The sequence below is a fragment of the Orcinus orca genome, chromosome 9 (genome assembly GCF_937001465.1).
Source record: "Orcinus orca chromosome 9, mOrcOrc1.1, whole genome shotgun sequence".
NCBI classification, from domain to species: domain Eukaryota; kingdom Metazoa; phylum Chordata; class Mammalia; order Artiodactyla; family Delphinidae; genus Orcinus; species Orcinus orca.
Window position 1 is genome coordinate 44,822,231 of NC_064567.1, and position 18,430 is coordinate 44,840,660.

General features: G+C 39.9%; 1 protein-coding gene across 1 annotated transcript in view; it reads right to left on the reverse strand.

The window, feature by feature from the left end:
- Positions 1–18,430, reverse strand: part of ITPRID1 (ITPR interacting domain containing 1) — a 239,224-nt gene that overhangs the window by 49,406 nt on the left and 171,388 nt on the right. The window contains 5 exon segments of the mRNA XM_049714691.1: positions 1,680–1,882; positions 3,298–3,384; positions 5,373–5,424; positions 17,525–17,568; positions 18,121–18,172. Coding sequence (XP_049570648.1) covers positions 1,680–1,882; positions 3,298–3,384; positions 5,373–5,424; positions 17,525–17,568; positions 18,121–18,172 — 438 coding nt within the window.

Consider the following 18,430-nt stretch of genomic DNA (forward strand, 5'->3'; position numbering starts at 1 on the left):
GGGGGCTTTTGTCTGTTTGTTTTGCTTTGAGGTACACTGAACGATGAACCAACTGATTCTCATCCCTTCAAGTTGGAACGTTTTGTACTGACTTTGAAGGAGACCTACTTTTCCATTCTGTCTATGGGACAACCAACTAATTTTACTATTGCTTCTTTTACATTTGACTTTCTCAGTTTTCTCGAGTTGAAAGTGTACTGTAAGCGTTGAGTCAGAATAGTTACCGTGCTCTATTAGCACAGGTCTAAGTGGTGGAAACTAGAGGGGGCCAGCAGTCACTGGATCAGGGGCCAACTCCTGGTTTCCCTATAATCCATGTGTCAATTTCATCTGTGAAATGTTTACTTCACAGATCTGCTCGATCACTCCTCAAATATTGGTAAGTGTTATTATTCTCCCCAAATAAATAACTGATCAAAGATTTTGCATCTCTGTGGGGCTTGGAGGAGGAGACCACAAAGAACAGTATTAATTTCTTCTAAAGGTAAAGAAACATTACATTGCAACACCTTCCGTTTTGCATACTCTTTTTAAAAAATGTCATTGCTGAGATTTCTGAGACCCATTTCACCCATATGAAAGCAGGGGAAACAGAAACTGAAATGAAAAATCTAAGTAAAACCTCTGTTCCTGATATTTGTTTGAGAGAAACACTTCATCTCACTTGACTTTCCTTTCAGGGAATTTATTTACTTAGAAGAATTTATTTAACAGAATTTTGGCATGTTCCGCAGTCCAGAATTCTGCAAACTCTATTCCACGGAGGAGATGTTCTTTAATGCTCCTCTAAGAGAGGTTCTGTACTGAAAGGATTTTGAAAACGCTGCACTGCATCCCCTCTAGAAGACTGAGAGTGCACCTCAGCATATTAAACAAATCCTGCAGTAAATAAACCTGTTTAACTGTAAGCCATCTTTCTCTCAAATTATTTGAGCACAGTACACATACTCCAAGAATATCCTCAGTAGTGTCCTAGAGAAAAGTATTCCATTGACCATCCGTTGGAGAAAAATTGCAGCATGCATGATAACTATAAGATTTAAGCACAGTTAATCCACAAATCTGAAGATATGACAGATTTATAACTACCAATTACAGCTTGGGGTGGAAATAAGCAGTGTTCTAAGCCTGACAGATGAGAAAATTAAGGTGTCACTTAGTGACTCATGAGCCAGATCCTGGTTGCTCTGACCTCTGGGTCTGTGGCTATGGTATGCATTAGTGCTGTTCACCAGTATTGTCTTCCTTCTGGGCATGCAGTACGATTGCACATTGTCACCCCTTTGGAGTTAAGTGTGGCCACATGATTTATTTTGGACAATGAAGTGAGCACACTTGATATGTGTAAGTTCTGAGCAGGAGGCTTTAAGACCCAAGTATCGTTCTCTATTTCCACCTTTTCCCTGTCATTACAACCAGTGATGTTCCAGATAGTTGAGCCAAGTCCATGGATAAGGAAAACATCATGGAACAGATCTTTCTTCCTCCCAAAATATACACCAATCTGCAGTGGGCATGGAGAGTGATCATGACATAAACTTGTTTCTGTCTGAAGCCACTGAGATATTGGGGTTGATTGCTACTGTACAGATCTCCTGGCCCATCCCTCCTAATACTGTGGCTCATCTGACTGTTCATTGCCATTGCTGAGGTTCTGACGCCACGTGGTCCTCACTTACTGCACGAGTCAGGGTTCTCAATGTCCATTCGCTGCTTTTGAGCTTCGAGGAAAACACGGATGTTGATTCCTCTGGCTGCTGAGTCACAACCCAGGAATCTGGCTGGGATTCGTGTGTAGATGTCTGGCTCGTCAGCACCAAACCCCAGATCCAAGAGAATCTCCACTGGGTCTTTTTCCCAAAATTCCAGCCATTCAGGAATGCTGCAGTAAAAATATGAATATCTTTATCCAGTAACAGTTCACTTAACCAAAAGCCATTTTTTTTCCTAGTCACCTCACCTACCCAATCTTCCAGAAATTGAGTAAAGGAGGAATCTGAATAGACAAACAGATGGTGCATTTCCTAGAGCTCATATATACTTCCTAAAAGGACAGTCCTTCACCCCCGCTCAGGGACTGCTTGTCTGTACTTTAAAATGAGTTTACTTAACAGGTTTTCCATTTCACAACAGGCAGGTGTTAAATTAGATATGGCAGGGAGATTGTGGGACAAAAACCAGAGGCAGTGAAGTGATAACCACAAAAAATGGTAGTTGATGGCAATATGAAACAGAAGAAAAAAAAATCAACCCTGAAAACAGTAGACTAAAAAAAAGAATATTTAAAAAGAGTATCAGTCTGGGGCATCCCCAATCATGCAGATTTGTTGAGGATATCACTAAATGGAGACTACAGGACTAATGTTCACAAATAATGACTTTAAGTCCCTAGGTGAGGTTAAAATATGTTCCGTATTTTTTTGGACTTGGCTGAGAAACAAGAAGTACTTTTTTCAACTTGTTTCATTCAGTGCTGGCACTTAAAATGATACCCTGCAGTTATGTGGAAATTATATTTATATATACCAGCTCACTTCCCCCTCACTGACTACCCATTTACACAAATATTTATTGAACGTCTGTCATGTTCTAGGCTCTCTGGTAGGCACCTAAGGCACAAAAAAGAACAAAAATAATATAGTCCTGCTTTCTAATGGCTCACATTCTCACGGCCAAGAATATAATTATTGATTGATTTGTCATTAAAAATACTTCCAATATTATTTACTTTTTAAAATCTATATTTAATCAGGTAAGAAAGACATAAAATACACTCACTTTGTTAAAAATTGCAATGTCCTGCATAAGGGTCTCTCTCCCCTTGGCCATTACCCCTGCAAATCCTGACTGCCTTCCTACTGAATTTATGTGTATCCTTCCAGACATTTTTTTTTATGTAGTTACATATATGCTTTATAGTTTTCACTTGTTGGCTTTATAAGCAGTAACACATTCTATGTATCTTTCTGCATCTTGATTTTTTTCCTCTTAAAATATGACTTAAAGATCATTGCAAGTTAGTATAGTTATCTCTACCTATTCCTTTTATCACTGTATAGAATTCCATAAAGTGGGTGGGCCAATAGTTTAACTGGCCATTTCCCCATTGACAGATATTTAGTCCACCTTCACTGAATCTTTTACATCGTTCTTGCAAGTTGGGGTTCTGAAATCCTTTATTCATTCTCTCATCCATCCATTCAACAAGTATTTCTCAAGTGCCTATTTGTAATTTCATGAAATCCATCGTTGAAGAGAATGATTTTTCTGGATGAAAAGTGCCTGGAAATCACGTACCTTTGTGGTATACTTGCAGCAGAATGGCCAGAGTTGAAACTGGTCCCTCTGGAGAGAGTGGGAGTTTCTAAACACTGATGCAGAGATCTGCAGTCGGGGGAGGGGGGGAAATACCAACGATGAGATGTGTTGATTTAGATAGTGCCCTGGGAGGTCACTGTGACTCTTTCCCTTCCAGAGCAAACATTTGCATTTCCTCTTTATTTCTAATAATCTCGTAATGGCCGCACCTTTGAAGAAGAGAGAGTGTGCAGCAGAGGAACTGCTCCTCTCTTTAAGAGCGTTGTGTTGCAGAAGGTGTAGGAATTTAAGTGTTAGGTGCCCACAAGTACTCATTATAAAGGTGACAGAATGTCTCACTTTGGACAGATGGCAAATCATTGGGGAACCTTTCAGGAATACAGCTTTGCTAGGCACCAACTTTCAGGAAAAAGTTAAAATTATGTGATGAAAGAGGTGGAGCAAGCAACCACTGAAGCAACTCTGCATGAATTCTCGTAGTGGTGGAGGGTTTCATACTGCATGGTTACCACTCTCTAAGTGCTGTCTCCTGTGGTCATCCATATGCAGCACTAACAAACTCCTTTCTTATGGCAAAGGCAAAAAAAACCACGAGCATCTCTCTCTGCAAATAGGCCTGCAATGCAAGTCATTTGAAAGCATTTCCAAACAGAATGGAACCCTGTTATAATATAGTTCACTTTTATATGGCTCAGATATACCATAACATATCTAGCCTCATCAAATATAACAGCAAGTGGGCACAAAATTGGAATTTATCAAAGAATACAATGTTGATATCAATTCTCCCAAGGAGACCAAGTTATTTTACATGGGCTCTTGAATTTGCCTTAGCCTGGTCCACATTTGGTAAGAAGAGCTGGGCCCCGCCTCTTCTTTGTTTAATTGCTTCTCTGTATTAAGGCTGAGAAAACGCACGTTTCTCAACAATAAAGATTCTGTTTTAGCAGATGACTGAGCTGGCTGAGAGCCTTGGAAGGCGGGAAGAAGATACCTTTCACTTACTGCCTCCCCTCCGTTTGCATTAGGTTTGCCATAATTTTTGTTTCACTCTGTGTTTGAGATTCACACTTTATTTTATAATGTTCAGCAGAGCTACCCAGAAACTGCCCTGACCTTGGATCCAGGAGAGTCCACGTACAGTCACAATTCCAATCAAGCTGTAGGAGCACAGGTGAGTCACTGACCTTGTCATTTTCCTCTTCAACAAAACGAGTTGCCTGAGAGATTTCTGTGGTCCCCACGCCTCTATGATTCTGTGAGTAGCAAAAACATCTAATCTTCTAAGAGGGAAAAACTATGCCAAAGTAGCATTTTAGGTGTGAATCGGTAGGAGGTAGAGGGATACAGTGTTGAACGTTTGGTTTTCGACAAGTTCGAATTATCCGGAGAAGGCAAGAGTGACTAGAGCGTGGGAAGCAGAGTTCCCAAGCCCCAAAAGCACACTGTCTGTTCCGGTGGTTCTTATACTAGAGTGGGCCTCAGAATATTTGAAGGGCTTGCAAAAACATAGATTTCTGATCCCTACGTCCAGATTTTCTGATGTGATGTGACTGGGGTGAGGCTTGGAAACTTGCAGTTCTACTAAGTTGCCAGGTGATGTTCCTGCTGCTGTTGAGACCCCTTTGGGACCTAGTCTCTCTCCTCGTATTAGGGACACTCAAAATGCTTTCTACCTAACAGTGGAAACCGTAGGCATTCTTGTCCAGCAAATATGGTGATAATAATGGACAATATGGAAACACAGATGTAACTACTTTATGCACAGGTCCTCATGAATAGCTGAATTTTAGTAGAATACCATTTACGTGGATGCTTTCGTTAAACTCCCCCCAAGCCAGCATTTGCTGAGTTAATCTGCACACTCCTTTATGACAATTAACGAACCTCTATCTCTCTCAAGGCTGGTACAAATGGTTTAGGCACTGTGGCTAAACCAGTGACAAGATCCCAAGATCCATGGCATTATAAAGAGACCTCCTCACTTCCACTTCATTTATGAAAGACGTGGCTGTAAAATCCTGCAGTGAAATAACAGTGACTCTGTCACCTACCTCGTGTAGTCTTTCACAGTCATTTGAACCATTCCTTGTTCATGAAAAGGAACTGCAACAAAAAAGAGGAGATGAGCTTAATTTCCTTTTTTTCTAAAGGAAGGTTTTCTCACCTTCAAACAAACCAACATGGCATTGATTTCCATATCCAAGACTGTATCAGCCTGAGATAAAAGGCATCTCTGTAGTGAACAAGACAGAATGTAATTAATGTCTAAATTGTGTGACAAGCACTTGAAGAAATGTGGTACTTGCTCAGTGAAGGGGGAAGTCAGTGGCAAATGACGTAGTCAGCAAAGATTTCATGGAGGAAACAGTACTTGTCTTGGATTTTTAAGAATGGGGAGAATTTGATAAATGGAAAAGAGGTGTCATTATGAAAGAAGAGTGTCTATAGCAAGTGCCAAGCACAGTGATAGGGCTATAGGCTGATTAGATCACAAAGCATTTTGGAATACTCTCTCCTGGTACAAAAGGTTGAGGAGCAAGGATGGGGACAGGCAAAAGAATACATGAAGAACCCAGCATTCACGGAGCAGTTTCCATTAATTTGTATCACCTAATCCTTACAACAGTCTTATAATTTAGGACCTATTCTTATTTTTCAGATAAGGAAACAGACTCACAGAAGTTGAGTAATGAGCCCATGACCACACAGTCAGAAGTAGCAGATCCAGGAATTTATCATTACATTTATTATTGATTATAGCAATAATAGTTACTATTTATTTAACATTAAGTTTGTGTGAGGCAATGTGCTAAGCACGTTACATGCACAATCTGTTTATCCGTGAAATAGGTATCATTCATGCCCACTTAAGAGAAATAAATTGAGGCTCAGAGTAAATAAATTTGCCATGGCCAGTAGGGTGCCACAGCTTATTTTTATTTGTTGCTGTTGTTTCTTTTCAAGACACTACGCTGTCAACAGATTGTCTTGTTGCTTATTCGAAAGCTGGAAAGAAGAGTTTATTATGTACGTGTTAGAACATGGAAAACAAAAAGTTTTTGAGCAAACAAGTAAATGTGAGAAGGATGATGCTGAAAGTCCATTTGCCTGCTTAGTGGTGCTGAGGACAGAATAGAAGAGCTACATATTGGATGTCAGAGAGGCCTATTCAGGGGCTGAAGCGGTACTCAGAACCTGTGTTGTGAGGTAACGCTGCGGTAGACATCTGCAGAAGGAAGTGTTCAGAAGACAGACAGTTCCTCAGAAGTCCCCCACTCCATCCCCAGGGCTTCCAATTTCCTCTCACTGTGGCTCTCCTGGGCGCAAATGTGTGACATGTATCAAACTGGAAGTATTACCACCCAGCACTTCTATGAGAATGTAAAGTTCTTCACCATAAGAAATATAACACAGGTTGGGAGAGATTTTGGAAAAACAAGCTTAAATGATTGAAACATACATAAAAAAGGAAAATAATAAAAGGCTCTTCAGTCTGGAGCCAGAGTTCCTCTCTCTAGGGGGTCTCTGAATAGATCTCAAGGTATCTGGGAACTTGTCTCTGAATACCAAATTTTGAGGGTGAAGATAAGAATACTCATAGTTTTCAGCTGTTTTTTTTTAAGGTTCAGTGACCCTGCCGAATGGAAAAGGGCAACTGGTCTAGAAAGATAAAGACTAGAGGTATATTACTGAGGTGTGAGCAAATAGTGGATTCTTAATTAAGTCCGAAATATATAACTACAATTTTAAAAGGTAATGAGAAAACAGATACAGTAAGTTCTGTCCTACAAAACAAATGGAATTCTGTCACCACAAGAGCTATATAGGGTGAAAAATATTAATCTATGATAAAGGTTTAAAAATAAAGTATATATATCTCCATGCTACCACTCTCAATCTCACTCTCATAGCAGACATCATTAATCAATTACACCACTTTCTCATAGAGCCTAGATAGGCTCTCAAAATTGTCAGGAATTGAATGAGATGAAGCTTTTATGCCATTCTTTGTGTAGAGTAAACTTCATGAGTGGTTTTTTTTTTTTTTTTGAATAAACAAACTTCACCCTTTGTTTAGAATAAACTATGAGTTTAGAATAAACTGCTTCATAGAACATTATAGGAGCCACTACCAAGGATGGAATATCAAGGTGAATGGTCATTATTATGATACAAATGTGACATTTATTAAATGTGCTATGTGATATCTGGTGACAGTTATGCATGTAAGTTAAAATATCTGACTCAAACTTATGCACCAATTTAGAAATTAGCTTAGAATCCAAACTCCAGTCTTTTGCCCATTACCTCAGTAGTTTTAAAACTATGGGTTTTAGTGAGGAATTCTTTTGCTAATTTCTAGTAATTTAAATAGATAAAAGGAGTGCTGTTCTGGGCAGAGTGGTCTCCCATTTAGCTCTTCCTTCACTCTGTCAGTCACCTCCACAATCCAGAGTTTGAAAAACTCATCTATTCAACACCAAATCGCTCACCTAGGCAGGCATTGCTAATCCACTGCAGCACTCTTGCTCACTGAACTCAGTCTCAAACCTTCTCAAATCATAATGCCAATGCCAATTGATTAAAGTTGTCACATGGGAGAAAGCCTTTTTGCCACTTTATTAATCATGTTATAGATGCCAGCACAGTATAATATTTTGGCAGTCATGTTGTAATGACTTGATGAATTAAATAAGAGGTTGCCCAAAATGGAAGGTTAAAATAAATATTTATCATTTTCAGCAACCTTTTGTCTATTTCTCCCTGCCCCCACCATCTCCATCTATTGCTCTGCATGTATCTCACAAAGGCAGGCTCCATTTGTGCCTAGGTAGCTCATCCAGAGAATTCTGGAATTTCTGAGCAGCTCTTGCATAAAATACTCTGGGGTTCTAGGACATTTGGCTTCATATTCTGCCAGTACCGCCACTCTTGCCACTGCCTCAGTCTTTTCTGGTTGTCTGCTATTGCTCTGGATTTCCTAGAACATGTGAACGGATGTGTACGTCCAGGCCAGGGGGCTGGCATTGTGGCCACGGTGAATTGCTCAAACTGTCAGACAGGAAATGAACCATTTTCAGATACTGATGAAAAGAGTTAGCTCAGCCTTGTTGAGTTTTCAAAAACCCTAGCCCCACAGAACATCCAAGTCATCCATAAAATTCCACATCCCTTCACTCAGGGCTTCTTCATGAGATTCTAGTGCCCACACAGATCTAGTAGCCACATTCCACGGACCACACACGCTGCAGCTCTGCAGTCCAGGTTCAGGAGCAATCTGGTTGCCAAGAAACCAAGGGCAGCCCCAAAGGGGAAGGAAGCCCCTGAAAGAAACATATTTTCTAAGGAACGTGCAAAGTGGACCTGGCTAGTTCACCGAAGCGTTGTTTTCTGGTCTGATGACACACATGAAAGCCTTACACAGTTTTAGCATCAGCGGGCCCTGTAAGGCCCAGCCGTCGCTGACAGCTAGGGGCTGGGCAGGATGTTTGACCCCCCTCACCTGAATCTCGCACTTACTGATATACAGAGATAGCTTTTACATCTTTTGTTAGACTCTATACTCTTTCTTTTTGATCTTGTTTAAAATGACACAAATGTCTATCTCTAACCAATATATTCAGACACATAGCCTTCTCTGCTGCCAAGCTTAGATTCTGGAGAAAATGAAGCCAGGGAAAATCGATATAATTTTTGAAACTCACAAGACAAGCCTGATTTTTAAAATTGTAATATAATTATCAAAAATCAATTAGCTTCACTGCTTCATTTCCATTTTTCACTCCCTGGACATCCTGAGTCCTGGGAGACCAAGGGGCATTTTTAGCATTACTACGTGTTTACTTCCTGATGACTGTGGAAACAGGAACTGGCCTTCCCAGTGTTGGACGCTGACAGTTGAGTCTTGCACAGGACAGTGTGAAACTATTATTCCTTGCCTGTTTGAGTTTTCTTTGGTTTTACTTTAGCTTTTTTTTTTTTTTTTTTTCCCCCCACTTTGTTAATTTGTAAGGTAAACTTCCTGGAACCTGAGGACAACCTGGTCAGGGTCAGGCCCTTGCTTCTTTGCCTGTTTTCAATAATGAACCTGAAGCTGGTAGCCCAGTTCTCAGCAGCATTGGTATTCCCAGGCTTTTGTTAAAACCCAGAAGATCCAGCAGCCCTGGCTCAGGTCTCTTCAGGGCAACATCTGCTGGAGGTGATGCGCCCTGCAATTCTCTGCAGTCTCCCCGCCTGCCTGGTTCATTAGCACTCACCTGCCTGGCTCACAGAAGCATTTAAGTCTGTGACCTCTGATCAGAGCACAAATTTGACACCTAGGGAATGCCATCATGGGACAAACAAGCTGCTCCTGTTACCCCAGATTTCCCCAAGCTTCTTCAGGTAGAAGGTGGGACCCTTACAGATGCACCTGTGTTCACCACATAAGCCTGCCTGCTAAGCCTGCTCAAATCCACACTGGCTTCTCCGGGTGCTTGGCTCTGATATTTTCTCCATTTCTTTGTCCTCCCAAGATAGCACTCTTATTAGGTTTTTAGAGCCAGATTTTACTCTCTAAAAGCATTGAGGGAACAAAGAAAGAAAGAAAAAATTCAAGTTCTCCTATCCTCAAGATTCCTAAGGGTTGGTCTGAAGGAAAATTAAAGTGAGAAAAAAAAAAATTCCCTGCTCTACTCAATACATCCCATTGCATGGGTTAAAACGCCAGCTCTGATTCCCTTTTAGATACTTGAGTCTCCAGCCACCCTCCCTACTGTTAGGTGGACTTCTGCCATCTGAAGCAGCAGACACTGCACTTAACCCTGCAAAATGTATTACTGGAGAAGATGTAGTGAGATATGCAGAAGGCACTAATTAGCACCTTTATTGGCTTGGAAAGCATTTTTTATTTTGGTTTTCCTAAGCATTTCTGACTGATTCATGGAAGACATTTGGTTCTTTGGAATATCGTCCAATAGACTAATCAAATTGCATTTTCACAGGCCTCTAAAATAATAGCATTCTGCAGCTTTCTGTATATTTAACTCCTGCATGACCAAGACACTTAGTAGAGGCAGTCATCAGGGTTTGTTTGTCTCAGCTGGCAACTTATTAAACTATATTCTTACAAGAAAAAGAGACTCTGACATTCTCCCTGACCCTCATGCTCAGAACTTTAAAGCCAGTTGTGATGCTTTGCTCTTCTTAACCCAGATAGCTGTTTATTTTCCAGATGCTGTGGACTCTTCTTCTCTATTCCTCTGCTGACACCCAGCCCCAGCTCTCATCACCCCAAGCCTGAGGTCATAATAGCTTCTTCCCAAAGGGTGCACCTTCTTCCCATTGCCAGGATAAACACTGGAATCTGTCATCTCTCTTCTTAGAAACCATTCATAACTCATTACAATAGAGATGGCAAATGTGAAACACACCTGCTTCAATTCCCCAACGCTGCACCTGTGGAGTTATTACTTATTATTCATGACCCTCTATCCAGGTGAACAAAGATATGGCTTCACAGTTCTACTCGACACAGACCCCAGCTGTAACTACCCATCCTTTGGCTGGTACTTGAGATGACACTTCTTTGCCATCCCTGTCCTAAGACGTCAAGCGTGATTCCCTCTTTCTGCATTTTAAGGCATTTATAACCTGACCACACCCTATTTAACAGAAACATGTCTCCTTTTGCTCCTTAGCGTGAAACCTTTTCTCTAGTCTTATCACCCTATATGCTTTCCTGCACACATTCAGTTTGCTTCTCACTCTGTGCCTTTATTCAAGCTCCTATTGCTTCCAGGGAATGACATCGACTTGCTTTGTCTCTTTGTTTTTTCAAAACCGTATCTCTCTTTGATTGACTAGCTCGGGTCTCACCTTTTTTTGAAGATTGCCCAATCTGACTAAATCATGTTTATTATGGACCAGTTTTACTAAGATCTTTCTGTTGACTAGCTTTAGGGAAACCAGATGTGTGAGAGATAATTCTTGCCTCAGTGGCCTTTACAGTTTTGTTAATGAGGCCGATCATATACTAATAATTTGAGGCAGCACAGACCAAGTGTCATATGGGTAGAACCCATGATGGATGTCACTGATGTTCAGAAGAGAGACTGAGTCTCTTAGTGCAGATGTCAGGAAGGGCCTTACAGAGAATATGGGACTTGGGTAAAGTCTCAAAAGAAGGGCAAGAGGTAAACGGAACAGGAAAGACTTTAAGACAGGAGGAACTGGATGAAGAAAGAGAAAGAACTAGGTATAATGAGAGGAGATAAGACTAGACAGTCTTGTAGAAAATTGGAACAGGTTATATTCACATTGTAAAGGTCCTGGAAAGTCAGAGTGACACACTTGAGGGCAGGAGTCATATATTCTACATCTTTGCATCCTCCACCTTGCACAGTTCTCTGCTTTGAATGTTTTCATTTGATAAACATTATGCTTTCATATTATAAACATTCTTATAATATAGACAACAAATTTAGAACTTGATCTTGTAAGTTCTTATTATTTAATAGTTTTTAAAAAAATTAATTTATTGATTGATTGATTTTTGGCTGCGTTGGGTCTTTGTTGTTGTGCGTGGGCATTCTCTAATTGTGGCGAGCGGGGACTACTCTTGGTTGTGGTACTCGGGCTTCTCATTGCGGTGGCTTCTCTTGTTGTGGAGCACGGGATCTAGATGCGTGGGCTTCAGTAGTTGTGGCATGTGGGCTAAGTAGTTGTGGCTCACAGGCTCTAGAGCGCAGGCTCAGTAGTTGTGACGCACTGGCTTAGTTGCTCCGTGGCATGTGGGATCTTCCCGGACCAGGACTTGAACCTATGTCCCCTGCATTGGCAGGCACTTTCAGTCTGTATGTGTCCCTAGGTCTGAAGTGGGTCTCTTGTAGACAGCATATATATGGGTCTTGTTTTAGTATCCATTCAGCAAGCCTGTGTCTTTTGTTTGGAGCATTTAATCCATTCACGTTTAAGGTAATTATTGATATGTATGTTCCTATGACCATTTTATTAATTGTTTTGGGTTTATTATTGTAGGTTCTTTTCCTCTCTTGTGTTTCCTGCCTAGAGAAGTTCCTTTAGCATTTGTTGTAGAGCTGGTTTGGTGGTGCTGAATTCTCTTAGCTTTTGCTTGTCCATAAACCTTTTGATTTCTCCATCGAATCTGAATGAGATCCTTGCTGGGTAGAGTAATCTTGGTTGTAGGTTCTTCCCTTTCATCACTTTATCATGCCACTCCCTTCTGGATTGTAGAGTTTCTGCTGAGAAATCAGCTGTTAACCTTATGGGAGTTCCCTTGTATGTTATTTGTCATTTTTCCCTTGCTGCTTTGAATAATTTTTCTTTGTCTTTAATTTTTGCCAATTTGATTACTATGTGTCTCGGCATGTTTCTCCTTGGGTTTATCCTGTATGGGACTCTCTGCGCTTCCTGGACTTGGGTGGCTATTTCCTTTTCCATGTTAGGGAAGTTTTTGACTACAATTTCTTCAAACATTTTCTTGGGTCCTTTCTCTCTCTCTTCTTGTTCTGGGACCCCTATAACATGAATGTTGTTGCGTTTAATGTTGTCCCAGAGGTCTCTTAGGCTGTCTTCCTTTCTTTTCGTTCTTTTTTCTTTATCCTGTTCCGCAGCAGTAAATTCCATCATTCTGTCTTCCAGGTCACTTATCTGTTCTTCTGCCTCAGTTATTCTGCTATTGATTCCTTCTAGTGTATTTTTCATTTCAGTTATTGTATTGTTCATCTCTGTTTGTTTGTTCTTTAATTCTTGTAGATCTTTGTTAAACATTTCTTGCATCGTCTCGATCTTTGCCTCCATTCTTTTTCTGAGGTCCTGGAGAATCTTCCCTATCGTTGTTCTGAATTCTCTTTCTGGAAGATTGCTCATCTCCATTTCATTTAGTTGTTTTTCGGGGGATTTATCTTGTTCTTTCATCTGGTACATAGTCCTTTGCTTTTTCATCTTGTCTGTCTTTCTGTGAATGTGGTTTTTGTTCCACAGGCTGCAGGATTGTAGTACTTCTTGCTTCTGCTTTCTTCCCTCTCTACAATTATTTTTAATTAATAATATTTAAATCTTCATTATGTACCTCAAGTGTAAATGAAATAAGGTTTTATCAATACAAGAACGCCCTTAAATGGAAGTGTCCCTTTTTGCCATCCAAGCTTGGCTCACAGAAATAAGGAAAAGCTAGGGATAAAATTAATGGCCATGGATTTACACCAGTATGCAGTACATTGGTTTCTGGTAAAAAGAGCATGAACTTTGAAATCAAACAGCATTCAAATCATGTGTCCACCTCTTTGGCTTTATGTGGTTTTAGGTACATCTCTTAACTTTACCGAGTCTCTGTTTCTTCAATATTTAATGAGGTTAATCAATCACCTTGTTTGAGAAATACTTCACGATATTTTTAAAATATGCAACAGGCACTCAATATATGATAATTACGAATTATTACTAATTATAAGTTTGAGACTGAAATGTATAGGGATCAGAAACCTCAGGAAAAACCTGAGTGAACCTCAGGAAAAAAAAACAATAACCATGGAATTTTCCAACTCTTAAGGGCTAGTACCTCACTCATGTCGATTTTCCAAGAGTTTAGTTTCTTATAATTTAAAATTTCTGGAGTTAAGGTAGAATGGGCTTCTTATGACTTTCTAGAAAACTAATTTGATGCATCTTTTTTATTTTAAGATCCAGATGTGGCCATTTTTCATTTCTACGGATACTTGACTGACATTTAAAAAATTAGCATTGTCCTACTTCAAAACATTTAAATTCATGAGGACTGAGTTGTGGCCGGAAAAGCTGGTACACAAGAGTCAGAAGACCTGGAGGGAGAAGTAGATGCCAGTGAACTGACCCACATTGTTCATGCTTTGACTTTTCTAGCAGGGACACTGATGCAGAGCTTTCCTCCCAGGATACTTCCAGGAGTGTCCATGCATAACACGGATGGTAAATTATACTATAGTCCTCTAGAGAGGAAACGTGGCTGCAGAGTCAGACAGACCCATGTTCAAATCTCAACTCACTTATCTACTAACTGGGTTACTTTGGGCAAGTTACTTAACGTTTCTGAGTCTCATTTTCCTCTTTGCAAAAGTTACTAATGATAATATCCACCACAGAAGATGGTTCTGGTAAATGAGATAATATACACAAAAAGTACCTAGACTGTGTGCCCTCCACATGTACTAATTTCATTCCCCTCTGGGAGCTCTACCTGGCATAATGGTGGTGAACAAGATAGGCCAACCAGATTCCAGTTTAATAAAAATTAGACTTTAAAATAAATTAGACTTTAGGTAGCTGCAGAGCAGCATGAAAGCCAAAAAATCGCCATTAGAAGCCAAGACCTGACCTTGGCCATCTCAAGACATAGGAGGAAATCAGCAATAGGGCCACTGAAGCCTTATTCCACCTCTTCATGTTATTTGAGGTCCACTAGAATGCTTTCCATGGGAGGTACTGGGTCCCCTGGAAGATGAGCAGGCACTTGGATATTGTTACACTTTAATGTATAAAGCCTCAGAATGATCACTGAGGGAAACCAGCCGCAGAGTGGTTCCTACTTGTAGTCAGTTGAATAGTATCCCCCTCCAATTTCATTTCAGTATCTGAAATTTCCTATCAGAATGTATCCTTTATCTGGAAGTAGGGTCTCTGCAGATATAATTAGTAAAGGTGAGGTCATACTGGATAAGGGTGAGCCATAAATCCTAAAGCCAATGACTGGGGTCCTTAAGAGAATAGAGAAGACTCAGAGGGAAAAGACAGCCATGTGAAAACAGAAGCAGAGCATGCAATGATGTAGCTACCAGTCAAGGAATGCCAGGGTTTGAAGGGAACCACAAGAAAGAGGCCAGGAAAGATTCTTCCCTTAGAACTTTCAGAGAGAGAATAACCTTGCTGTCACTTTTTTGTTGTTGTTCTTTTAAGGTTTTATTCTCTCCATTTTCCCCTTTACTTATACTACAGACAGCATTTAAAACCTTGTTGCCATAGTTACTGATATTAAAGCACATACAAGAGAATCAAACCTGAAACTCTAAGAAAATATACTTGAAATAAAAGAAAAATCACTACAGTGAAACGTACTTATATATAATAATTTCCCACCTGACACTGTATTATTTTTCTTCCCTTAGAAGATACAATGATTGAACTATATAGTGCCCCCAAAAGGTTGCAGGATTTAAAGAACTTTAAAATGTTTCCCTAAAAGAGAACCTTGCTGACACTTTGATTTCAGACTTTCAGCTTTCACAACTGTGAGAAAACAAATTTCCGTTTTAAGCCACCAAGTTTGTGGTAATTGGTTATGGCTTACCTAGGAACGAATGCACCACTCTACATCATACTGAGATTGTGGGAGCTTTCACAGGATTTTCCCTCCAACAGAGAATACTTTTCTTTCTCTCCTTCAGTTCCTTTTTGTTTCACCACAGTTTTCTCTCTGACACACCCCTCATGACCTTCAGGTCTCCAGTTTCTGCTACTACTGTTATAGTTTCCACTTCCTGGTGCGGGCTTCCCTAAACTCAGGGTGCCTTGAGCTCATTGCAGCAAAACCAGCACACAGAGGGGCTGAGAGCATGCCCAGCCACAGGTCCCTCCACCCACCTCCAACCAGCTGTAACTAAAAATCGTGGCACTTGACCACCCAGATTCTCCACCTGCAAACACAGATGAACACCAGCCTTGCTACCATACAGGTTACTGAGTTTAAAATATGATAGATGAGGAAGGGCCTTGTAAAAGTGAAGGCTCAATTGAACTTGTAAGAAGCTATTCCATTACTATTAAAAACTTCAGTAAAGACAAAGGACCTGGCAAATAGAAACTGCGCATGTCTGATCTCAGAGTCATCTTGTTACCCTTCTTTCCTCCAACTCTTCACCTCATGCTTTTACTTCATTGGCTTGATTCAAAGGAGGAAGGGCCATGATTTGTCTTAATTTCTGGGAAGTGAAGCTTTTAATATAGTTACTGACAACCCCAGAACTGGTGCCAGGCCTCCTACTATAATCTGGGCAAGATGAAGTATCAGAGGGATATGAAATGCTGGCTATATTTCTTAACTTCCTGCCTTTTCATGAGAATAAACTGTCAGGAACAAAGGTACTTAAATTCAATTTATTGGCAAACATCTTCAGAGATTTTTGGCATCATGGAACTTTTATATTTAAAAAAAATAAAGAAGCTTGGCAAAGGAGGAAATTTGAACAATATACCTAAATTTTTAAAGTAAAAATTCCTAAATTTAAACTGGTTTGTAGCCAATGGTCAATCTTAATTTAAGTGGCAGTGAAGGAAATGAAATAATTAAAACCAGCCAAGTAAGTAGCAATTAGACTAATAATTTTCCCTCTAATCATTAAACTCCTTATTTATCTCATTTTTTACATGCATTATTTAGGGCATTACATCAATTTTAAAACACACTGTTTTCACATTTTAACATCTATGAAATCAGGATGTGTCTAGTAGTCAGTTGCCTACTATAATGCCTAGTTATAATTGACAGGGATGACAAGGATGGTTGTTTTATTTTCCTATTGGAGTGGTACTTAAAATGTGGGTGCATTTTATGATTGAGGAGTCTTACATTCTATGAAATACCGTATTTGACTTAATGAAGATGTAAACTGTGAGACCTGTAGTTAAATTTCTTTTTCTTCTTGTAATGTTCTTATCAAATCTCAGTGTAACAAGTGTGATACATTTTCTGCCTCGGAAATACATATTTGTACTGTTTGCTATAGAATTCAGTCATTTGTTGTTTTTGAGAACAAGTGCATCATTAGAAAGAGAGGATATAATTTTAAGACTGAAGAATAGAAAGAAACTAGATTTAGAAATAAAAGTACAATACAGTGTCAGGAAAAATTAAACAATTTCATTTTCATTTCCATAATTACATCCTTGCAAAATGTCTTCACAGACCCAGTGAGTTTTCTGTTAGAGTCTGAGCTAATGATATGGCAAGAGTCCTTGTTTCTAGCCCCCAACCTGCTGCTGGATAACACCTATCTGTTCTGAGCTTGCCTTAAGTATTAAAGAAAGTGACTGAGCCGAATGGTTTCTGAGATTTTTTTCCATTTCTAGGAACCTCTGATAATTCTCATTTTTAGATTTATTCACACAAACATTTTAGTACATCTCCTACTCAGGTCCACAAGCATAACTGCTCTGGGTTCTCGGGTCTTACCAATGTGGTCGATGGCTGGCTGAAGGTTTTCATTTACAGAGACACTATAAAGAAACAAAAGTATTGTGAGTCAAACAATGTGTGTAAATAAATTATGCTAAATTGCTCCTTAATTAAACAGAGTTATGCAGTTAGGCTTTATTGTAAGAGGACTTTTGGAAACCAATGAACAGCTGGGGGCTGAAATAATATTATTCTATTTTGTATTTTTTTTTTTTTTTTTTTTTTTTTGCGGTACGCAGGTCTCTCACCGCTGCGGCCCCTCCTGCTGCGGAGCACAGGCTCCGGACGCGCAGGCCCAGCGGCCATGGCTCACGTGCCCAGCCGCCCCGTGGCATGTGGGATTCTCTCAGACCGGTGCACGAACCCGTGTCCCCTGCATCGGCAGGTGGATTCCCAACCACTGTGCCACCAGGGAAGCCCCTCTATTTTGTAGTTTTAAACCGATATATAACTTTTGCAATAACAGAGTTATCCTTCAAACACCCAGTTAAAATGAAAATCCCTACATGTCACACCTGTCCCAGAAGGATTACCCATACTGTTTTCATGGATCTTTGCAAGAAGGATGTGTAAGGGCATAAAGAAACACTTACAAGAATCCAGAGTCCAGCCAGTGCTGAATACTTTCTTGTTTGGAATCTTCTACTAATGAGAAACAGACCAGTTAGTCAAAGCATAACCAGCTAAAGTGATCCCAACCTGTTATTCAGCCACCACCTAATAGGTCTGGTTCCTAGTATTTAGTCACATGTTTCTATAAGCATATTCATTTTTTCCCCAAGGCAAAACTTCCGGTTTTCCATAATCAGCTTTTCCTGAAAATGAAGTGTAAACTTGCCAAAGGACTAACTTAAAAAAAAGAGAGAAAGAAAAAAATGTGAAAAGGAAAAAAAAAAAAAATCA